This window comes from Chelonoidis abingdonii, chromosome 1 (genome assembly GCF_003597395.2).
Source record: "Chelonoidis abingdonii isolate Lonesome George chromosome 1, CheloAbing_2.0, whole genome shotgun sequence".
In the NCBI taxonomy this organism is placed as follows: Eukaryota; Metazoa; Chordata; order Testudines; family Testudinidae; genus Chelonoidis; species Chelonoidis abingdonii.
Genome location: NC_133769.1, coordinates 172,129,700 through 172,150,478, shown reverse-complemented (window position 1 = coordinate 172,150,478; position 20,779 = coordinate 172,129,700). Strand labels below are relative to the sequence as shown.

Genomic DNA, 20,779 nt, shown 5'->3' with positions numbered 1-20,779 from the left:
AACTAGTTTTCTGACAAAGATAAATGAAGGGCCCTAGCAAACTAAACAAGAGGCTACTTTGTAATAGTTATGTCAAGAAGAGGGTTACTCAGTACAGACTAAGATTTTAATTGTTTTTTCCCCCACCTTAACCTACAATACCAAAAAGACAAAAATACCTAGATCTTGCATAGCACATATCAGTAAGTCTCAAAACATTTATAAGAGAGGTCAGCAATATCCCCATTTCAGAGATGAGGAAAAGGAGGCAGAGAGATGAAGTGACTTTCCCATGGTCACTCAGCAGGCTAGTGGAAGAACCGCTGAACGGGAACCCTTTGTTTTTTTAAAAAGTCAAATAGTTACATAAAGCATTCAGCTACAGGTTCTTAACTTAAGAGTGCAAATACCTGCACTCTTTGTACAAATGTGACTGATTACATAGAAAAACAAGTCCACTACCAAACTGGATCAGACCTGAGATTCATCTTTCTTAATATCTCCATTTCTGACAGTGGCCAGCGCTAAGTATTTTAGACACAAATTTAACAGCCACACAGAAATCAGATACACAAAAATCCATCCCCACATATTACATCTTATCCCAATCATTAGTACTTACAGATTGGCTGAAACAGTGAGGCATGACAACACAGGATAGTCTTGTTATCCAAGTAACTATTTTACCCCCTTTTCCGTCTTGCTAAACTCCTCTGAATAGGAACTAGACTAGAGCACCTCCCAGGCCTCTCTTCCTGCTCAATACATACATAATTCTGTCTGCATTTGTTTTTGGTCCAAAGGCATATACCTTGAGACATTCCTTAGAAGTGACTTGTGTTGTGTGGGGGAAAGGGGAGTGATTGTCATTAGGCTTCCTTGCTGTAGGAGGGAAATGGGACAAATGAGCTCTACTTTTCTCTACACTCATCCCACAAAAAAGGTGTTTTTTTTTTTTAATGAAATATGTATTTAATACCACGTCTCCAGTTAACAAAATGTAATTATGACATCACAGGACATAACTCAGTGACCAACTGGTTTGTTATTTTGTCAGGCTGTAAGGAAGTCTTTGAGTTGGGTATTTAAGGTAGATGTTAACTAATTGTTGGGTGCCCAATGGGTACCTCTTTATGAGAGGACTTAGCCTCCAAACACTTTAAGAACATAAGAATGGCCATACTGGGTCAGCCCAAAGGTCCACCTAGCCCAGTATCTCCCCCCCCCCCAACAGTGGCTAATGCCAGGTACCCCAAAGGGAATAAACAGGTAATCATGAAGTGATCCATTCTCTTTTGCTCATTCCCAGCTTCTGGCAAACAGAGGCTAGGAATACCATCCCTTCCCATCCTGGCTAATAGTTCTTTTTTTAACCCTGTTATAGCCTTAGCCTTCACAACACTTCACTTTATCTAGCTGTCCAGACAAATCAAGTCAGACAAGACTTTAGTTTGTTCGTTCATGTTTTTGGCATTTAAAAAACCAAAGACTGTCATTCTGACCTGTTGAAGTGATGGATTTTATTTATTTTTAATATGAAGATCCATTCTCTCCTCTTCTCCTATTCTTGACTCCCACCCTCTCACCACCTAGGGTATTCATTCTTCTTGTCACTACATTTTATTTCTTAAACAGTTTTTTTTAAGAGGGCTCTGCCAGCTTCCGCTCACAAAGATGCTTGTATTTGTGATCTTACTTTTGCTAATGTTTTCTAAACATGTGTTCAAATATAAAAAGCATTGTCTGAGTGTATATTTTCCTTGGTTTTCCTCCTGTGTGCTCTGCCTCTGCATTAACATTTTACCTACAGTGAATTAGTGATAAACACTACATAAATTGAGTTTTATTACTACCTCATCCTTTTTCTTCATTCCCAGTTTAATCTTTACTTTCTTTTAGTCCTAACTTTTACCATCTCAAGTAGCAGATAAAAAAAGACCAAATTATGACTCAAGCATCTGAAAAAGCCCCTTGAAAGATGGTCAAAGTACAGTACTTACGGGGGGACAAATTACTGTCAATGATCAGAAATCAGTAAATTTTTATTATAGCAAAAAGCTATTAGGAGGACATTGCAAGGTTCTTAATCAGAGTCAGTGTTTGGTATATTAACGGTCTGCAAGAAGCACTGATACTGAGGTGACCAAAGAATGAAATCATAGACTGACCTAACTAAAGCAGAACAGGCAACAGCAGAGGAACCTCTTTGCTGACAAATGAAAAAGCACATTCTAGCTTTCAACGTGCCTTACCCTGTTCTATACCAAAAAAGTTAAATTCATTTCAGTCAAGAACCATTGTCATAAGCTCAATCAAGACCTGTTAATGTGCAGCCTCAGTCTAAAAAGCTCAAGTGTTAGGATGCAAAAGAATATCAAACATATGATCATATGCACATAACTAATTCCTGGTTATCTTTCAAGGCAGGAGGTGGCAGAAATCAAGTGATTCAGAAATTGTTATGAAGATTAAAGGCGTGAAAATGCTTCCATATTAACTGGGTTTGTTAATATGGGAACATTTTATCTTTGAGGTGGTAGGGGGATGATAAACATATGAAATATTTAACAGTGTACAGGGTATGCCAGGCACACAATTCTATTACACTTGTATTTTGAGGATGGACTTTCACTGTGTTTATTGGCAGTACATTTAAATCTGGTACAAAAACTTTCACACAATCACTTGTGCAACTCATTGCCCCAAGGCACTAAAGCAAGTGGTTTCAGAGCAAAAAAACAGCCATTATTATTTATATGCTAACTAGAATGACTGGAGTTTCAATAGCAAGATTAACCTCAAATCAACTGAGATTTAATAAATGCTGTAACTGAGCATACTTTTGTTCCCCCGTGCATGTGCTGGCCTCTAATGGAAGTTACAAAGCAGCTTACCCTTCACGGTCAGTTTATTCCATGACTGGCTACTTCAGGCTCTCTCTTATCTTTCTAAAAAGACATTTGTACAGAGCCAGACTCTAGACTAGCAGCAACAACACTATAGATGGGACACAGTCTTCAAATTCACTGTCATTTTTTAAGTGGCCATGAGGCTGACACTTGAAGGAACACATCTATTTTGTACCCAGTGGACATACTTACCCTCCTCTTATCCCAGCACATCAGAACTCAACAACGTCCTGTGATTTTCCATGAAACAGTATCAGATTTTGTTTCTCTTAGATCTCATTTTTGTTTCACGTTTTCACTTATTTTCCCTTTCTATAGGTTTTGTTTTTGTTTTTCTGAAGGCCAAATTTCTTCACTCCTGCAGTTGATCAAATACAATTCGAGGTCTGGTTCTGCATTTTTATTCATTGTTACAGAACCCAGCCCCATGTCTTATGTATCCATATCTTATTTACTCTGGTATTTTGTTCATTTGGATTTGTTCTGTTAAATTCTAGGGTAATTCTGTAAAGCTACTACCAGAGCCATATTTTACTTCCCAGAACTTACTCAGCTGTCATCAGAAAGGAAATATTAGGGCTTTACATCTCTTTGAAGTAGCCATGTCTCAGAGGGTTAAGCACCATACTCCCTTGATTGGGGAAGAACACAGCCTGCTGATCTAAAGGGAAACACTGCTTAACTAGATATTATAAACCATTATTTCTTCTATCTCCTCAATAAAGCAACATCAGCTGAGAACTACCAGAAAAGGAATCCTGGACCTAAGACATTTTTATGCTTTAAAGCATGCGAGAGCTCACTTAGACTGAGAGTTCCGCTTATTGCCACCCAGTGAGCCCCCAGGACAATTTCATTGACACATTGCTAGCCCCTTCAATATCATCCTCAGATGGGAGGGGTGCAAATGCCAAAGCGTACATTCCCACTTCCCTAAGGCTATCCATCTTAGGAGGCGAACGTGGCTACTACTGTAGCTTAAGTACTTTTTACTACCCTTCTACTAACACATCTTGCACTTGCTAGCTGGGATGTGACTACTGTCAGAGTGGGGGAGAAAAGAAGGCTCTTTGGGAAAGCATCTCAGAGGCAGCTGAACCAAATTATCCCCCCACCCACAAAGCTCAAGACTCAAATACTAGAATTTCTATAGAGCCTCCAGAATCAACCTACAGAGCAAAGAGTCCCTTCTTTCCTTAGTAACAGCTACTGCAAAACCGCTCACCTAAAGCATACCCTTTTTTCAAATTCAATTTATGTTTTAAGCAGAAAGAGGAGGTTACTCACCTTGTGCAGTAACTGACGTTCTTCGAGATGGGTGTCCCTGTGGGTGCTCCACTTTAGGTGTCGGTGCGCCCCTGTGCCTTTGATCGGAGATTTTTACAGCAGTACTCCTACCGGCCACGCATGCTTAGAACCTGTCACTCACTCTAAGTAAGTATGTCACTAGAGAGCATGCGCAGCCGGTACCCTCAGTTCCTTCTCTACAACGGAGGCTACCCCAACTCCGAAGTAGAGGGGAGGAGGGTGGGTAGTGGAGCACCCACAGGGACCACTCATCTCGAAGAACGTCAGTTACTGCACAAGGTGAGTAACCTCCTCTTCTTCGAGAGAGATGTCCTGTGGGTGCTCCACTTTAGGTGACTTCAAAAAGCAGTGTATCTCAAGGAGGTAGGACTTCGGATCTGGCAGGAATGCCGTAAACAATACTGCCCTGCCTAATCGAGTGTCAGAGAGGGGCTTGAGTAAGGGCATAGTGAGTAATGAAATGTATGGTGGGAGGACAGGTGGCCGCCCTACAGATGTCTGACAAGGGTACTCTGCGTAGGAAGGCTACAGAGGTAGATATAGATCCAGTGGAATGTGTCCTGATCAATGCCGGAGGTGTAACGTTCCCTATCTGATAACAGAGACGTGTGCACTCAGAGATGCATCTCGAAGGCCTCTGAGCAGAATAGCCATGCCCTTGGAATGGTCCGCAGTAGGGACAAAGAGTCAGGCAGCCTCGGAAGGTCATGTTCTGTCCAGATAAAAGGACAAGGCCCTACACACATCAGGTGTGTGCATCGTGGCCTCAAGGAGTTTGCGTGTGGTTTCGGAAGAAAGTTGGTAACTGTATTGGTTCATTGAGGTGAAAAAGAGCATGAACTTTGGAAGAAATTTTTGGGGTTAAACGCCGAACAACTCTGTCCTTGAAGAAGAGGCACATGGTGGATCCGCCGCAAGAGCTGCTATCTCACCTGCCCGTCTGGCGGAGGTAATGGCCACCAAAAAGGGCTGTTTTCATTGAGAGGTGCAAAAGGGAGCAGGTGGCTAAGGGCTCAAAGGGTTGGTGAGTTAAACAGGACAATACTAGGTGAAGATCCCATGGAGGGTAGGTGACTTAATATCTGGATATAGGGTTTGCACCCCTTCAGGAAACCTTTGGTGACGGGATGAGCGGTGGCTCAATGTCTGGGTAGAGGATTGAGAAGAGGTGCGCTGCGGCACCGCGGCCATTTGCGGTGCCGGGGAGCAGGCACACTGCCGGCACCGCGGCCGTTTTGGTGTGCCAGGAGGAGTGCGCTGCCGCACTGCAGCCGTTTGCAGTGCTGAGGAGGAGCATGCTGCTGGCACCAATGGCCATTTGCGGTGCCGGGGGAGTGCACTGCTGGCACTGCGACCCATTTGCGGTGCCAAGGGACAGGAGCGACAAGGACCTTCCTGACATGGGAGGTCGGGTCCCTGCCTCAGTGCTCTGTGAGAGCTGTGGCTGAGGCATCAGAAAAAGCTGAGGCACCTGCCTTTGGTGTTGTCAGCACAGAGGGTAGGGATCTCCGGGAGACCCCCTACCTTGTTAAAGTCTCTCCTGTGAGACTGTTCTGCTTCTTGCCTCCGCTCCAGGGAGGGTAAAGCAACGCTGCCCCACCAGTTCTGATTGGCTGGGGCGCGTGTGGGAGTGGGTTTGACCTTTCCCATCTCCAAAAGCATCTGCTTAGCTCGTCGGCAGTGGTGTTCATCACGCCTGGGATGTAAACAGCTGATATCTGGATGTGGTTTGCAAGGCACCAATTCCAGAGTTTCATGGTCTCTGAACAAAGAGAGTGGGAATGAGCCCCGCCTTGTCTGTTGACGTAGAACATGCAGGCAATGTTGTCTGTTATATCTGCGCACATGCTGATTCTTGATTAGTGGGAGGAAGCAACAGCAAGCATTCCGGATAGCGCGAAGTTCTAGAATGTTTATGTGTAGGGAGGTCTCGGAGTGAGACCATAGCCCGTGTACTGTGTGGTGAGAGATATGGGCCCCCCAGCCGGTGAGGGATGCATCGGTTGTCATCACCACAGTTTGTGGAGTCTGGAGGAAGGGGACTCCAGAACAGAGGTGTCAGGGACTATCCACCGTATGACAGAGTCCTTGACCAGTAAGGTATGGTCAATGATTTGTTTATTGAGTGTACGTTTGGTTTGTAAACCGTGGCCAGCCAAGCTTGGAAGCACCTCATGTGGAGACATGCATTCTGGACCCACGAAAGTGCACGAGGCTATGTGCTGCAGTAGTTGGAGGCAGTCTCGGGCGGTGACCCGAGGGTTGCTGTGAAGCCTTGCAGCCAGCAGTTGTATAGTATTGACACGGTCGGGTGGAAGGGATGCCTGTCCGGTTCTGGAGTCGAGGCTTGCTTCTATAAAGTCCAGGCGTTGGGTAGGACTTAATGTGGATTTGTCCTCATTTATTTGCAGGCCCAGGGATTGAAAGCACTCGATGTGATTTTTATGAAGCGGAGGGCCTCGGGCGTGTGTGGAGGCCTTGAGAAGGCAATCGTCCAGGTAAGGAAATATTATAACCCCTTGTTTCCGGAGGTAGGCCGTGACTACCGTAGAAGTTTGGAAAAAAAACTCGAGGGGCAGTGGAAAGGCCAAATGGTAGAACTCTGTATTGGTGATGCGTCGAGCCAAGGTAAAAACGGAGAAAACGGTGGATAGGCGTCTTGTAGGTTGAGGGCTGAAAACCAATCACCCTGCTGCAGGGCTGAATTATGGTGGTGGAGTAACCATTCTGAACTTTGTTTTTCTTGACGAATTGTTGAGTCTGCTGAGTCGAGGATCGGTCGCCATCCTCCAGTTTTTCTTCTGTGTTAGGAAATAAGGGGAACAGAATCCTTTCCCCTTGTGGCATTTGGGCACGAGTTCGATAGCACTAGGTGAAGATGATGTTGTACTTCTTGCTGGAGGTGTGGCTCGTGAAAGGTGTCCCTGAAGAGGACTGGGAGGTGGGTGGGTGGGAGGCAAGGAGAGGAAGGGATGGAATACCCCGGGTGTGATGACCTCTAGAACCCACTTGTCGGTGGTAATATTCTGCATTGGGTGTAAAAATGGCTGTAGATGATGTCAAAGACAGTTGTGAGCAGTACATGCACCGCCGGACTAGGGGTGACGTTTTTGAGACCCTCGACCAAAGGTTCAAATATTGTTTATTATTTTGAGGAAGTGGGGTATCCCGGAAGAATTTGGGCGACGCCGCTGAGGGCATTTTTGAGAAATATGGGTCTCCCCAAGCATTTTATACACTTGGAGTGCCCATCCGAAAGAGGGATAGCGTCTTTACAAGAAGAGCAGCGCTTAAAGCCTGTGGAGCCAGGCATATTTGAAACGCTGACAGAACGAGAGAATTTTTTTTTTTTTTAACTAGTAGGAAAAGGTAGTTAACACTAACTAAGGTAAGTAACAGAGAAAACTAGCTAACTACAGAGTTTCAAGATAAGAAAGAAAATACTAAGGAGTCTGCTGAGCTCCGTCTCAAGCTGGGGGCGGTAGAGAAGGAACTGAGGGTACTGGCCGCGCATGCTCTCTAGTAATACACTCAGAATGAGTGACAGGTTCTAAGCATGCGTGGCCGGTAGGAGTACTGCTATAAAAATCTCCGATCAAAGGCACAGGGGCGCACCGACACCTAAAGTGGAGCACCCACAGGGACATCTCTCGAAGAAGAATGCAACTGAAGAAGGGAATGAACTCTGATTTTCACAGAATTCTTTGCAAGGTTCCAGAACTAGAGAGAGTGAAGAACAAGCATTGTATACTTGGTGCCCACTAACAGGTTTTTGTCCTTGTTCCTAGTATCATGACGTATTTGGAGTCACAGGAAGTAACATTAACAAGCATCTTTGAGTAATGCCACCGTATAATCCCTGATGCCATTCTATCACATTCAGTGTAGAGTTACTGCCTGGCAGATTAAACTTCTGCCTCACTTTCTGCTATTGATTTAGGACAACTCACCTTCTTCCATACCAAGCTAAAAGGTCTTCCAGCAATGCTATAGTTCTAGGAAAATCATTGGCTTCATACTTTGGTTTTAAGATTAGTTATCTTCTGGCATTCAAGATGGCCCCAGTTTCTTTATTTGGGTGATTAAGTCCCATAACTGATGACGACTGTTAACCCATTTGAGGAATTCTAAGTCTGTTGGCTCCCTTTGCTCAGGATGTGGAAATCCAGTTTTTTAACCAGCTGAAGACACTGTTTCTGTAGCACCAAGCACCACAGCCTAAACTATGTATTTTTTGTTGCAGACACATCCCTTATTACATCCATCTGTTATCGAGAATCAGCTCTCAGCTTTTCAGGACCAGGGGTCACAGTTTCAACTCTAGTGAGTTTTAGATTAGACTTCAATAGTTAAAAAAAAAAAAAAGCCTGAGTCCTATTTGAGAACTCTCAGCCACATATCCTTTAAATAAGATCACTAAAAACATCACCTTACCTCTAAATCTGGCTCAAGTCTTACTTCCTGAAGAGCTGCCAACCTTGTGCTGAGACTTTTAGGGATGTTGATTAAACCAATCAGGGAGGTTGTTTGGATTCACAGCAAGTTCCAAAATGTCATGTCCCCATCTTGCCCTCCTTCCAAAGAAGCTGAAACGCCTCTCTCTTCCCACCAAGAAAACACAACCTCCCTTTCTTGCCTACAGCTGATGAGCCTGGGCCAACTCGGACCCCCCTCGTTGTAACCCTCACCCCCACCCCAAAAGAGGAAGGCAGAGGACTAGCCCTAGGAAAGCTGCCCACATATGCTGTATTGGGCCCTTAATTATGTTAGCCATTCCCAGAATATCCTCCACCCTCCCCTCCAACTACTTCTCCTCTCCTGACTGCAGTGAGGATCTCATGCTAGGAGACAAGCACTGCTGAAGCCACAGGCCACTTGTTGCACTCTAACTGCCCCTTGCAGACCCCGCAGGAGCACTCCAAGAACCTAGCGCACACAAACACAGTCCAGCAGGGCCCACGTGGGACAGTTAGAGTACAACATGCAGCCTGTGGTTTTGGATGGTGAATCCAACAGTGCCCCCAATCTATTCAAAATCATTGTGGTTTGCCTCCTATCAGCATATTCTGCATGTGACACAGGGGAGGTAGAGAAGAATGCTCTCCATGGCCAAAGCATTAACTACCGTGTTCATCCAACCCATATAGCAATGAGTGACAACAAATGTGCGCACTTGCAAAATTAATAGATTTAATCCTGAATTAATAATTCTGTAATTATGTGTAAAATTTGGAAGGATTATAGAAAATTTGAGAGGATTGGCATCTGTGCTGCTGACCCACAATCAGATGAACTGGCTCATTTGTGACCAATTAAGGGTTGCCCTGTGCTTCTAATAAGTTTTGAGCAACTCTTGTTATTGCAAAAAAGCCACAGTTCAATTTTCAAAACAACCTCCCCAACCATGGCTTAAAAATTGGTTACAAGTGGTCCTTTATCATCAACTGCAGTAGGTATTTTTACTCAGTATTGTCATGTGGTGTAGCCAGATAACCCAGTTCTTCCATATCATGTGAAGCCTTTAGATAATCAGGGTTTGAGTGTCTCTATATAATATCAGCCATCAAGGCATTTCCTTTGTGTGCCACAATAGATTTATATCTCAAAACACAAGAGCCATTTCATTTTTTGAACAGAACCTAGCTTTGTTCATTATTTCATTATCCAAATGGCCTGCATCATCTCACAACTAAGATACTGCAAATATGCTGTCACCTGGTAGGTCTGCCTTCTCCATACTTGGGTATGCATGGTTCTGGTGTTTTTTGGGCTTCCAATCAACTCTGTGGAAATAGATTAACTTTTCACTGAGAGTACAGATGCTGTCAACATGTGATGATCACAAAGATGTCTGCTGTATAATCAGTAGATACTTTAAAATTCTCAAAAAATGTGTGCTAGAAAAGTATCCCACTTCCTTAATCCATTTAAAGTACTTTGCAGAGTTTCAAAATAGATTATGACTTTATTCTAATTTCTATTATATTTAGCAGCTGTATAAGTTTTAATACACTCACAGGTAGTGAATTTTGTTTTTTAAACCATCCATTGTAAATTTCAATTGCCAGAGTTTTCATTCTAGCATACTTTTTCCTCCATTTTTAGTCCAGCAGTCTCAGCTGCCTTCTTAATTTGTTTTAATTTTAATTTCTGAAGTTTATCCCAGAGAAGTTTCCACTCCCTCCAAGATTAGTAGGGTACTTTTTCCTTTCTCGTGTAGTATTTGTAGAGTTGTTCTCATGCCATCTCTAAGAAAGCTAGAGGAATAGCTACCCAATGGCACGACTTTTTTCAGCTTGACACCATCACATTAAATTGAAGTGTGCCAGACTGTGCTAATTACATTTAGGGTAGTCATCTTGTTGCATTATTTCATTTTTTGGAGTTATCTTCAACGACAAAAATATACTTTCCCACCTGACTGCTTCAGCCTCTTGTAGACTACAAGGTACATCACCTTCCCCCCAGCCTACCTTCACAGTCACCATAGGACATACTACTGTCAGCAAAAATCAAGTGCTCTGCTATATGACTCTTCTCCATCAATTCTTCACTTTGGTAAGCAGCAGAATTTGGCCTTAACTCTGTGCTGAGGGCTGCAGTACAGCTCCTTCTTGCAAGAGGGTCTGTACTCATTCTCCTATTACCATCAAATGCCAATCTAGTTTTTATTGAGGCTCATCAGGTTAGCCACACTGATCCCATGAATGAACAGGATCTAACACAAATATTTGGCCATGCAATTGTCCCAGCCCTTTGACTGCAACTCTAGAGTACTCCAATTTAGGGCTAGGGCTCATCTCCTTCAGTTCCCCTTGAGCAATCAGTCACTTCTAAAGCTTAACCTATTATTAATTTAACACTATATTTAATTAATATAGATTTAATTTAACACTATATATAACAAAGTTAGATGAGACTGACTCTGGGGCTGAAGATCCACCTGCTATTGAAAAGGGGTTGAGAAATCAATACCCTACCATAAAATCCATCTGACATGGAAGGAACATGAAGAACCCAAGGAAAGCAAATCATACCCATCTCCCGGAATTCCTTTGTTTCCAAAGAGAGTCCCCCACCACACACAAACATACACACACCTTGAACATTTTTTTGCACAAACTTCCACTGGCTGTGTAGACCTCATCTGTTTTGTACTCTTTACCATACCTGCCATGTATCAAGGGAAGAAGTGTTCCATTGTTTGTTTTTCCACCTAAGTTCTTTCACAAATAGTTGCACTATGGCTCCATTACTTTCTTGAAGGTGACTTACACTTCCACAAGCTCAGTTTGCTATACCAGCTGCATCACTATTGCAACATCAAGTATTTTCCTTTTATTCTTTTTTTATTTTAAAGACCGCCTATTGAACTCACTTGTTCACCAATTCTGTGACAATGGTGTTTTATTCATATGTTTAAGAACATCTATGCTTTCTCTAGGCTGTTCACTTGAGTAAAAGAACACCCATGCAGGTATTGCATTCTTCTTTTCAATTTCTAGTCAATAATGCAATGGTTCTTATCTATCTCCAAGACACTTATCAATATTTTTACTTAACTCACCACCATTTGAGTCAGTGAGATGACCTGTAATTTTTTCTGTTCCATTTGCTTATCTGGTGAAGCCATTAAGGCCTCTCAGGCCATTAGGGAAGAGTCAATGCAACTTTTGAAAAGGGAAAGACCTCACCAATCTATTAGATTTCTTTAAGGGGGTCAATAAGGAGAAGAGTGATCCAATTGATACAGCATACTTGGAATTTCAGAAAGACTCTGACAAGGTCCCTCACCAAAGGCTCTTAAGTAACTAAGTAGTCGTGATAACAGGGAAGGTCCTCTCATGGATCAGTAACTGGTTAAAAGAAAACAAATGGTAGGAATAAATGGTCAGTTTTCACAATAGAAGAGGTAAATACTGCAATCTGTGCTAGCCAACATGAACCATCTGAAAAATGGAGTGAACAAGGAGGTGGCAAAGTTTGCAGATGATACAGAATTACTCAAAGACAGCGAAGTCTAAAGCTGACTGCAAAGAGTTACAGGGGATCTAACTAAACTGTGACGAAACAAAATGGCAGATGAAATTCAACACTGGTAAGTACACAGTAACACAGTGGAAAAAATAGTGACGGGTTCTGAATTATCTCTGAAAGGTCTTGGAGTCATCACAGATAGTCCTCTGAAAACTTCAGCTCAGTGAGCAGCAGCAATCAAAAAGGCTAACAGAACTATTAAGAAAGGGACAGAAAATATCCTGCCACAATACAAAATCCTGGTACACTAATACCTTGAATACTGTGTCCAGTTCTGGTTGTCCATGTCAAAAAGGATATAGTGGAACTGGAAAAAGGTTCAGAGAAGGGCACCAACGATTTTCAAGATGATGGAACAGCTTCCAGAAAAGGAAAGTCTAAAAAGATTTGGTGGCCTTTCTTCTAGATGAAGAGCCCTAGAGGGAGGAGGGATATGATAAAGTTCTATAAAATCATCAATGGTGTAGAAAAAGAGAATAGAAAAGAGTCATTTACCCTTTCCCAAAATACAAAACCAGGGGTTATTTGATGACATTAATGGGCCGCAGATTTAATACGACATATAACTTACCTGCGGAACTCAATACCACAGAATGTTGGAGGTGAGAAGTATAACTGGGTTCAAGAGAGAATTAGAGAAATTCAACGAGGATAGATTCATCAACGGCTATTAGCCAAGATAGTCAGAGATGCAATTCCACACTCAGAGTGACCCTAAACTTCTATCAAAAGCCAGAAGGCAAAATCAGATGATCACACCAACTACCCGGTTCCTTGCACTCCCCTGGGCTCTGGTACTCAGCCACTATTGGAGACAAGATACTGGGCTAGATGGACCATTGGTCTGACCCAGTGTGGCAGTACTTATGTTCTGAATGTAGTTTCTTGTGGAGGATTCAACTTGGGCATTTTCTTTTCTTTGGATTTCTGCCAGTTCACAGTGAGTCAAGTTTCTGACACCATCTTGTTTATTTCTTACCAAGTTTAGGGCACCTTAACTCACATCTGCATACAGCAGCATTTTTACCTCATGCTCTAACTTACCTGGTGGCAACTGGACAGACTGACAATATCCTGAACAAATTTTATTAATTAAGCCTCTCAATTCCATTCAATAATGTTTTATTGAATTAGGATTAATACTTTTGGGGTAAACTGTATTAAAAATGCAATTGTCTATGTGTTGATGTTGCGTACATACCTTCTTTAGTAGGGAGGGGGGATACTAATGTTCCTCCTCCGTTATTAACACTTTGAAGCCACTGTTCTGGAAAGACATGCATATACTAGTTCAAGCTGGATTTTCTAGGGACCAGCATGACCCTTGGTACGTGAAGGCCCCAATCCTTAGGACAGGGTTGGAAGGACTGGGTGCTTGTTCTGAGCTCAAGCAGAATCCTCCTTGGGTTGGTATTTGAAAGTCTTGTCTTGCCAAATGCATGTTAGGGTTGTGTTTAAATCTGGTAAGCTTATCAGCATGCACGTAGGTTAATTTTTTTAACATATTTTCTCCGTTATGTTTTTTATTTTAAGACTAAAGTAGGCTTGCATAGGAAACACTGTGTGATACCATACAACTGGTGCAATTACACTTCTCTGAAGAGAAAGCAAGCAGGTGGCCTTTGACAACCAGTCTGTGCTGGGAAATACACAGTGAAGGCAAGGAATGATGTTGCCTGAAAATGTCCTAGTTAGGAGCAAGAGGGACATCTCTCCATCCAAGAGGGGCCACAGCTGCAGAACTGGAAGCCTGAGAGTGGATGTCAGTACAAGCCATTAAAGGGAAATACAGGTGCAGTTGCCCTGAACTGTGACAGTGGTGACTATCAGAGACAGGAAACTGGACTAGATGAGCCTTGAATGTGATCCAGTTCTGAAATTAACATGTTCCTATGTCAATACATCTCAGCAGTAACCATTATCTTATTCAAGATTGGAAGTTATCTCTCAAGTTTCTCTTCTTCCTTTTAGGCCCTCTACACAACTCCATCTGCTTTTCCTGTTATCTGTAACAAGTAGGTACACAGTCACATTCGCCTTCTTAGACTACCTGTCAAACTATTTTAGCAATAATAGAAAGAGCCAGGATGTTCTGAAATACCCAAACTCAGAAAATTGGTTTAATCTAACACTAGAGAGTTTACCTTATCTACTGGCTTCAGTTTTACTAGCTTTTCAATGGAAATCAAACAATATCAAACTCTGTATGACCAGTCTGCTCATAATTTTGATGGATAACACACAACAGAAGTTTATACACACATTGTAGCCTCTTCCTCCTTGCTCTTCCCTACACACTTGCACTTCAATTTCTACAGTCCAACCTATTTAAACCATGCTTCTTTTTAAAAGCTTCACTATACTCTCAAGTTCATACGTCAATCTTTCCTTTAAGGAATATACATTTAAACTCAACCCTCTATCAGAGATATTTCTTGTCAAGTTTCAGTAAAAGGTAAAAAAAGATTTTAAAGCTACTGTTTAAAAAAAAATTCTTGAAACAGACATACAGTATTTCCTTGAGGCTATCTTGCATTTAAAACTGCATACTTTATTATATCGTTCCCATTAACCTCACTTTTGTTTATGTAGCTTTCTGCTTCAATTGTGTTTTTACACACCACAGATCTAAGAAGGAAACAAGATAAGGAAGCAGCCATTAGTTTACACTTATGAGTAGAACTGCTTTACAACATGGGCACTACAGTGGCACAGGTGCACCTATAGTGTAGATGTGCCTTCAGAACTTCACTACAGCACCACTACTCATGTTCATGGTAATCAGTGCAACAGCATTGGGAGTTCAGGCAAGTTATGAATCAATAAGCATCAATAACAGAAGTTCTACTGTATAGCTGGAAAAGAAGCATTAAATAAAAACCAAAAGTGCAGCTAGTTTTTGGTTTCCTTTCTCCCCCCCCCCCCACCCCTTTTTCTTCACATATACCCCCTTTCCAGGATGTTTTGTATTCTGCATGAGTAACCATGATAAAAGGTCTATACTCCTAAATCATAATGTTCTCTTCCATAAGGGCTCAGAACTTTTAAGGTCCTCTCTGGTTACATACCAGAAAGTTTCACTTTGCACTATAGCAATGTAGATCCCATGCTATTTTTCTTCATTATTTCCCATTATTGTTAGGACTGGTGGAATAATGCACTGGTAGTAACAATGTGAGACCCACAGCACATCTACACTACAAACTTAAGTTGACTTACTTTAGGTCGACTTACAGCCACTGTAGTAATTACTGCGGTGGTTCATGTCCTCCCTACCCACCTTCTGTCAGTGGTGCACTTCCATCAACTTAGGAGAGGCAGTGGGGAGGGCTGAGACTCCAGGTTCTCAGCTCTGCATGCAGCTCCCCATCAGGAGCCCAGCTAGCTATCTGTCTGGGAGTGAGGAACCTGGACAGCAGCCCAGTTTTACTTGGAGCTCCCCACCCTGGGGTGACAACCCATGCCTGGCTTTCTCGTCAATTTCATGGCTCCAGCAGGATGACAAGAATGACAGTCAACAGCAGATGTAAGTAACCCACAGCGTCTACACAACACTACATCCCCCTAACTACACTGACATAAGCCTTACTCCTCTCATGGACCTGAAGTTATGATGTCAGTGCAGGAGCAAGGCTGTTGTATAGATACACATAATTAGGTTGATGTAAGCTGCCTTACATCGACTGTATTCTGTAGTGCAGAGCAGGTCCCAGAGTAGACCTGTTCTCTGGCTGTGACACCAACATGCCCAAACAAGCTCTGGCAGTGAGAGTATATCTGTGTCTGGCCATTTTCTCAATGTTAGAGCAAAGAGGGTCATATATGGTTTCTACCAAAAGAAAAAAAACTAGTTGATTGTCATTGTTCTTCTAAGATGTTGGTGCATGATATATGGTGTTCCAAATCCACTGGGAGTAAACAACTTATCACCTGAGGAGGGGAAGTCACAGGGCTGACCTGATTCACATAGGAACAATGGACCTCCAACAAAGGAGAGAGCTTCGTTTACAGTCTAAAAAAGATGAAACTTTGAGCATACTTCAAAGACAAGCAAACCTAGGAGAGTTCTCAGAAATCAGGACCCCTTTGGGCAAGAGACAACGATATATCACTTTATAAAAATGATGGGGCACAAGTGATGCTCCATTACAGGAAAAGGAACTCTTCCAGTATGAGTCTCACAAAAACTGAATCCCAGATTTTGGAAATGGACAAGTGCTTCAAGGAATGACCTGTATGTGAGAGATACTAAGTTACCTTATAAGACAGAAAAGTAAATATAGGCTATAGATCACATTATGTTTTTCCATTTACATATAGCCTTATGTTTCCAAATACTTGCTTTTACGCAAATCCTTCTCTCTGATAAACTTCAGTCTGTTTTTACTATAAACCTGTCTAATCTCCCTGTGCTGAGGAAAGCATGAATGAAGGTGTCCTGCTTTCTCTGAGTCAGCAAACTCAGACACCTGCAGCGCACACTGAAAGCAAAGGAGTGGGTACTCAAGTGTACCAAATTGAGGGGTGTAAATTGCTAATCTGCACTGGGAAAAGTGAGGGCCATAGAGCATAAAAAGAACAGGAGTACTTGTGGCACCAAGCTAGCTAGTAACAGGGAAAGGTTTACTCTGGTGAGCATGAAAAAGTTTCTGTCATGTCCAGGAAGTGGCCACACTGGTACCCAGCAGCATTTAAGCATCATGATGGTAGCAGTGGAGAAAGAGATAAGAAATCACGCAAGTGAGAAATTTTAGCCCAAGATTTAGTACAGACAGTTTAAGGACTGTTTGTTGAGAGAAAGCAAAATGCTGTTGAAGAATCATTAAATGTTTTGTGCTTCAGGTTTCTACGTACATCTATACAAGACACTTACCCAATTCAAGTTTTTAATCGGGCTGAAAACATCACACTACATAAAGCAGGCATTCCAACTTTTTGACAAGCCTTGTGTTGTTTAAGTGTAATGAAATAAATAATGGAATTCAATGTAGTTTATTAAACATTGATCAAAAGTCATCCAGAACCAGTAAGAGATTTTAGCCATCCAGTTTGGCAAGACTAGGAAAGCATGCCTTTTACCACTTGCAATATGAATATTAGGTAACTATTACGAAAGAAATGCATTACTAGGGTTGATAATTAAGTTTGACCATCAGTTTACCACTGATTCAGTCTGCTACTGTCTACTCTGCACTGTCGTTTATCAACATCCCCACATCTTACACAAGTGCAATTAGTTTCCTCTTTAGAAGCCACAGAACCTTTTGACATGCAGCAATGGAGATTAGTTCTTGAACTGTGTCCCCAAAAGTTAACTTATTTTGTATTCATGAGATACCCAGGAAAACAAACAAGAGCTCCAAAGGTCTTGTATTCCTTTTATTCTAACATATATTATAGATTTGCAATATTTAGAGCTGCCCCTCAGAGCTCTAAATAGAGCTGATTAATGCCAAACCCAGTTTGATTCAACTCATCAGTTTCAGGGAAACACTTCTGCAAGATTTACAGTAGAGACATGACCTGGCTGAAATAGCATCTTTTATTGGACCAACTTTTGTGACACTTTCTGTGGTGAGCGAGACTTTCCAACTACCTGCTATTGACACTCCACTCTGGGCTCCACAAACAATACTGCCATACCAACCTTGTCTCTTACATCCTAGGATGAACACTGTTATAAATACAGGTTACACACTAGTCATGTTTTATTTAAACACAAATTTGAAAGAAACTTACATGCCTCCCTATTGTGTTTGCATCCCCTCCCCATTACAGTACAAGGCTAGTGCATGAGAACCCAACTGATTTTTACTCTTTTGTCTCAACCTAGAGAAAAATGAGTTGCCAGCATATAGCTCAGCATGAAGTTTTATATTTTAATAATTAATACTTAAAACATGGTTGTCTTGAGAGTCCCTTCAGCCAAGTATAAAACATGGTAACTGTGTGTCTAATTAACTACTGATTATCCGGCAATTTTCTAGTTAAGAAAAAAAGTCTGTAAACTTACAGAAAAACTGTAACTGTAGTTTTGACATCTAGTTTTCAAAACTATTTATTCAGTGTAATAATTACAGTAGATCAGCTGAATTTTTGTTGTCTAACAACTTCCAACCCAAAGGTCAGAAAAAGAAAAACAGTCCACATAAAGATTTGATACTGTACACTGGAAGCGATTTCTGCACACTTCTAGGTCATACAGTATTTCATATCTATGCCAACAAGACCATATCTCACCTGGACTTAACTCAGTTACCTAAATCTGCACAACTCAAGTTGTTAAATCAAATGTTGCACATTTAACTTTTGCACTAAACTAAAAAAATGACCATCTCCTGGACAGGTAAATTAAGCCTGTTAGCCAATCACACAAAACTGTTTACACTATCCTCTCTCAATTTAAAGCAAAACAAAGCTGTGTTCACAATAAGCGTGGCTGAGCCCAGGAAAACCTCATCTTGCAAAAACCAGAAAGCAGTAAAGTACGGTGGACGATCAGCCAGAGCTCTCGAGCCTGAGCGCGTCTGCGATTCCAATTGTTATTACCCCACCCTTGCGAAGCACACTTTGTGATAATCTGCCCCCTCAGGCAATGATGCAGCAGTTCGCACTTCCAGCAGCCGCGCTCTCCTTCCCTCCCTGCAAGGGCATCTCGCTGAATACAGAAACGCTGCCGCAAAGCACTGCTCGCAGTCTCTGTATGAAGCCCACCGCCAGGAGGGTGCACAACAAGCGACAAGCAGCAGCAGAGGCCTCGTTAGGTACTTGGTATTGCGCTGAAAAGTGACATAATTACTGCTGCGTTAATTTCTTACAACAGACCAATACCAAGTCCACTTTCCTCCTGTATTCCCTCATAACTCGTAATGCGAACAGGCCGTATCTCCTTTCTTTTCCAAGAAGACACTGAGTAATTTCAACCATACTGCCGACACAGCTACTCTCCGCAAGAACAGAGTTGGGGGGAGTGTAAGTCTCCCATACGTGGCCATATCAAACCACAGGTGGGTCCCCGTGCTTTAAGCCCTCGCTCTCAGTAACAGCAGCAGAAGATTCAAGGCAAAGGCATGAAGGGGGCGTGTGACTGCTTCGGAGGGGGCAAAACGGGCTTTCCCCGGCAGGGAGGGAGTCTGAACAAGTACACCCCCAAAGCGGCAACCCCTGCTAGCAAACATGGAGGGGAGCGTTCAAGCGACAGCATCAGAAAGAAGGAACATTTCTACACCTCTATGAGACACCGTCGCACACGTGCAGAAAACCCACCCCCTCGACTCCCCCAGCACACCCGGCTGTGTGCGCTGTACCGCAGCTTCTATTTCGCCACCCAAGGGGCGAGAGGATCATAAACGGTCCCCCGAGCAGAGTCCGGTTCCGATTCCACAAGCTGGTCAGTATCAACTCGCAGTGCCAGGGGAGAGAGAAGACCCTAAACCCGCAAATAGCGCCCAGCCCCCCGGGCTGTGATTTACAGACCCACGTGCTGAGCTGGGCAGCTGCCGTTACCCCGCGCCCCGCTTTATGCGGAGTCAACTCGGCTCCAGCCACCAGCTGTTCCGGGCCAGAGTCTCTGTTTTGGACTTGGGGGGAGGGGGGCCAGAGCCTCACTCGGCAGCTGGCGCCGCGCCAGGCTCCAGCCCCACGGAGACACCCCGGCTGCGCCCCGCCCGCAGTAACGGTCCCGCCGCCACCGCGACAAGTGGAATCTAAACACAACCCGCGCCCAGCAACAGCGCCCGGCCGCGGCACACCCCCCCCCCCCNCCCCCCCCCCCCCCCGCGCCTCGGGAAATGCCCCCGCCGGGAGCGGGAGCAGCGGGCCGGGCCCTTCCCCGCCCCCAGACCCGGTGTCCCCCCAACGCCCACGGAGGCTCTCGCCAGCCGGGATCTTCCCGTCCCGCACACCCCCGCCGGGAGCCAGCCCCACCCCGCAGCTGTTCCGCTCTCTCGGTCGCCCCACTGCAAAAACTTTCGCCGAACTCCGGCAACTGCCCCGGCCCCGCCCGAGGAAAAGTTTCACTCACCGCAGCAGAGCAGCAGCCCCAGCCCCAGCAGCCCCGGGCCAGGCAGCGCCGGGGGCCACCGCGGAGGGGAAGCGGCAGCATCCGCGGCGGCAGCGGAAAGTTCCCCGCGGGTGGGAGGAGCGACCGCCGCGGTCCCCGCCATGCTCCGGACTCTGCTCCCAGCCGCCGCTACGATCCCAGCCCGCCCCACTCCCCCGACCAGCCACCTCCTCCCCGCACCGGGTCTGTGTGTTACTGAGCGGGGAGGCGCAGCGCCCTCCTCGGAACGGGCCGCACCACCCCGCCGGGGGGGGAGCCGCTCGCTCCACTGCCTCCTTCTCCCCGGGGCAAACCCTCTCGCCCCCCCATACCCCACTCTCCAGTGCGCCCGCCCACACTGGGGGTGGCGCAGCCCCCCCCCAGCCAAAGGACTAGCCTCGAGAGCTGAGGGGTATCATGGTGTCCTCCCCCCGGGGGCTTATTGGTACGTCCCGCCCCTCCCCTCCCCACTTGCAGCCGCCGGAGGAGGGCTGGGGGAAATCAG

The 20,779-nt window shown here is 44.2% G+C and overlaps 1 protein-coding gene across 3 annotated transcripts in view; it reads right to left on the bottom strand.

Annotated features, from left to right (window-relative positions):
- NECTIN3 (nectin cell adhesion molecule 3) overlaps nt 1-20,398 on the bottom strand; it is a 134,234-nt gene extending 113,836 nt beyond the window's left edge. For all 3 annotated transcript variants that reach the window (XM_075072642.1, XM_075072634.1, XM_075072638.1), the window contains exon 1: nt 20,257-20,398. In XM_075072642.1, the coding sequence (XP_074928743.1) occupies nt 20,257-20,398 (142 nt within the window). The remainder of the gene's footprint in view (nt 1-20,256) is intronic.
- Nucleotides 20,399-20,779: the final 381 nt, after the last annotated feature.